Source organism: Octodon degus, unplaced genomic scaffold, assembly GCF_000260255.1.
Source record: "Octodon degus isolate 3935 unplaced genomic scaffold, OctDeg1.0 scaffold00018, whole genome shotgun sequence".
NCBI classification, from domain to species: domain Eukaryota; kingdom Metazoa; phylum Chordata; class Mammalia; order Rodentia; family Octodontidae; genus Octodon; species Octodon degus.
The window spans coordinates 1,828,125-1,831,017 of NW_004524594.1; the positions used below are offsets into that span (position 1 = coordinate 1,828,125).

The 2,893-nt window shown below is 62.2% G+C and overlaps 1 protein-coding gene across 1 annotated transcript in view; it reads right to left on the reverse strand.

Moving 5' to 3' along the window:
- Window positions 1-2,830, reverse strand: part of Dgkz (diacylglycerol kinase zeta) — a 39,861-nt gene extending 37,031 nt beyond the window's left edge. The window contains exon 1 of the mRNA XM_004626999.3: window positions 2,424-2,830. Coding sequence (XP_004627056.1) covers window positions 2,424-2,584 — 161 coding nt within the window. The 5' untranslated portion in view covers window positions 2,585-2,830. The remainder of the gene's footprint in view (window positions 1-2,423) is intronic.
- Window positions 2,831-2,893: the final 63 nt, after the last annotated feature.

A 2,893-nucleotide genomic window follows, 5' to 3' on the forward strand; every position in this document is an offset into this window, starting at 1 on the left:
CGGTTCAATCCTCCAGCACCACATGCCAGCCCGCCCCGCCCCCTGGTGGGCTGAGCTGGCCACACACACACACACACACACACACACACAAATAAAATAAATTAAAAATAAATAAATAAATAAATAAATGAACGAGGCTGGACCCGGGCTGGTTTCCCTTCTCCATCTCTCCTTCTTGTTCCCTGGCCCCTGGCGGTCCCACTGCCCTGCCCCTAGTAGGTGTCTGGAGGGCACAGATTTGCCATCGCCCCCTATCCTGGAAGCAGCTGCTGGCGCCGATCCCAGCCCTTCCTGGCACCAGGAGGCCAAGGGAACTATTTCTCCTGAGCCCCCACCCCCTTCGAAGCTCCTGCTGTCCTGCCAAGGTCCCCACGGTCCTCTCTGACGTCAGAGGCAGCCTGGCCTCACCCCGCTTCCGCTTCCACCCCTCGCCCACAGAGTTTTGTGCCCCCGCGTGGCCGCCTAAAAGCCTTTCTCTCTCTGATGGGCTTTCAGCTGCTTTTCTTAGCAACTCCTCACAGCGGGGCGGAGGGAGGTTGAGCTTCGAGCCAGAGCTGCCTGAAAGCGGTAGGTGGGCGGGGGATGGGAAAAGGCCACCACTGGCCCGAGCTCCTGCTGGTCCGGGGAGGCCTAGACACAGGACAAGGATCCTGGCCAGAGAGGATGGTCTGTTCTGCTGGGGTCCCCCAGGCCTGGAGGGGCCTCTTCTGTGCTCCCCACCCCAAGGCTCACCTTGAGGCCTTGTGTGGCTCTGGTGCTGAGAAGGACCCCTGCCTCCCTCCAGCCCCTCAGTGTGTATGTGGTGGCAGCGGTGACCTTCCCAGTCTCCCCCACCCTGGGGCCATGACACAGGTGACCTGGTTCCTGTCAGCCACCACTTGGTTCCCTAGTGTGCATCCTTGGGAACCCCAAGCCACTGCTTCTTTTTTTTTTTTTTTTTTTTTGGTGGAACCGGGGATTGAACTCAGGCCCGTGTGCTTGCCAGGCAAGTGCTTATTCCACTGAGCCATCTCCCTGGCCCCCAAGCCACTGCTTCTGAGTGTGTATGCACAGAGCATGCTCCACACCAGCCCTTCAGTGACTCCTGCTCTGGCCCTCCCAGCTTCAGATCCCCTATAGCCTATCAGGTTCACTCCTCATGTGTAAGAGAAGAACTGAAGTTCAGAGAGGGAGCCTGTCCCACTCAAGGACGCACAGCAAGTCACTGGCAGAAATGAGAACACCAACCAAATCTCCCAGCTCCCCAGCTCTCATTTCTCTCGGCTTCTGTGTTCTCTGCCTCCTTCCCTGCTGGTCCCTTTGCCCTCTTCCCTCTTCCTCAGCCTGAGTATCAGATGCCATCTGGGAGAGACTGGTGACAGAGCCCTGACCTGCCTCCCTGGCACCTTGCGCATCTCACTGTGTGCTGGTAGCCATGTCCCCTGTCCATCTTCCCCCAGGCCATGGTGGCCTAATGGTCGCATCTCCAGGACAAATGCCCTGACCTTTAAACGCCCTGAGCTGGGCGCCCAAACACACTTAGCCCCCAAGGCTGGAGACCTGCAGAACTTGACCTCTCCTACTAGGTGGCAGACTGCAAGGACTGGAGACACCCCTGGGTCCCTGCTAGGCATTCCAAAGGTGGTCACTCCGTGCCAGGGCCCTCTGAGGGCAGCAGGTCTGAGTTTGACTGGTCTGAGTGGGCAGGAGGGAGTCAGGGGCTGTGCCAACCCCTCCATGCCTCTGGTACCACTTCAGTTCTGGGTGGTACCCTGCTCAAGGATACCCCACCCCAGGTCCCAAAATGGGCCTCAGGGCCTACCTGCTGCTGGACCTTCTCCAAGAGGCCCTTGGGGCACAGGTGGCAGGAGGAGGTAGCTGAGAGTCTCATTAAGAAGATGCTGGGGGAGCTGGGTGTGGTGTGGAACCCCTGTAACCCCAGCACTTGTGAGACTTGTGGCAGGAACATTGCTTTGAATTTGGGACTAACCTGGATTACAGAGCAAGTTCAAGGCCAATCTGAATTATATAGTGAGATCTCGGCTCAAAAAAAAAAGAAAGAAAGAAAGAAAAAAGTTGAGGAGCACAGGGATGCCCCTTTCCTCACCACCATAGCGCCATTGAGAGCGAGCTATGACACAAGGACAGGAGGAGGTGCCTCTCTCAGCCCTGGACAGCAAGCAGAGTGTCACCCCAAAGCCAATGCCCAGCCCAGGGGCAGCCCACTGGGAAGGGGGGAAGGGCTGCCTCCTGAGCCCATATCCCTCCTTCGGGCCTTTCCCAGCCGAGGGAGGGGTCACGGCCGCGTCTGGGCTCTCCGACCTCTGCGGCGCTGAGGCGCACGCAGCGCTTGGGACGCCGCTGGCCCTGGACCGTACTGCGCCGCGCCAACGGGGCTCCCGCAGAGCAAGCGCCCAGCGCCTGCTCCCACCGTACCCCCTTACCTGTAGGATACCTGCTTTCGGAGGTGCATCTGGCGGAACCGCTCCTCCACGGGGGGTGCAGCGGCCAGGCCCCGCGTGCCCTCGGGCCAGGGCTGCGACACCGACGCCTCGGACTCGTCCCCGGGGCGCCAGCGCCGCCGCACCGCGTCCCCCTCGGCCATCGCACCCCAATCTGGGCGTCGGGGGCACCAGCGGGGAGGGAAGCGGGGAGCGCAGACGACAGGCGGAGCGGGGTGGTGGCCCGGCAGGGGTTCTCCGGGCCCCGGGTCCTCACCGGGGTCGGGGCGCCCGCCGTGGGCTCCCGGACGGGACAGAGGAAGGGACCCCTAGCCCGAGCGCGCTCCTGCAGCCGCCGCCGCGGTCGCGCATGCACCGATGTCACCTTAGCGACACCGCCCGCCCGCGAGTCCGGGAAGGGCGCCGCCGGCCGGGCAGGGGCCCCGGGAGCGAGCCCGGCGGACGCGGGGCTG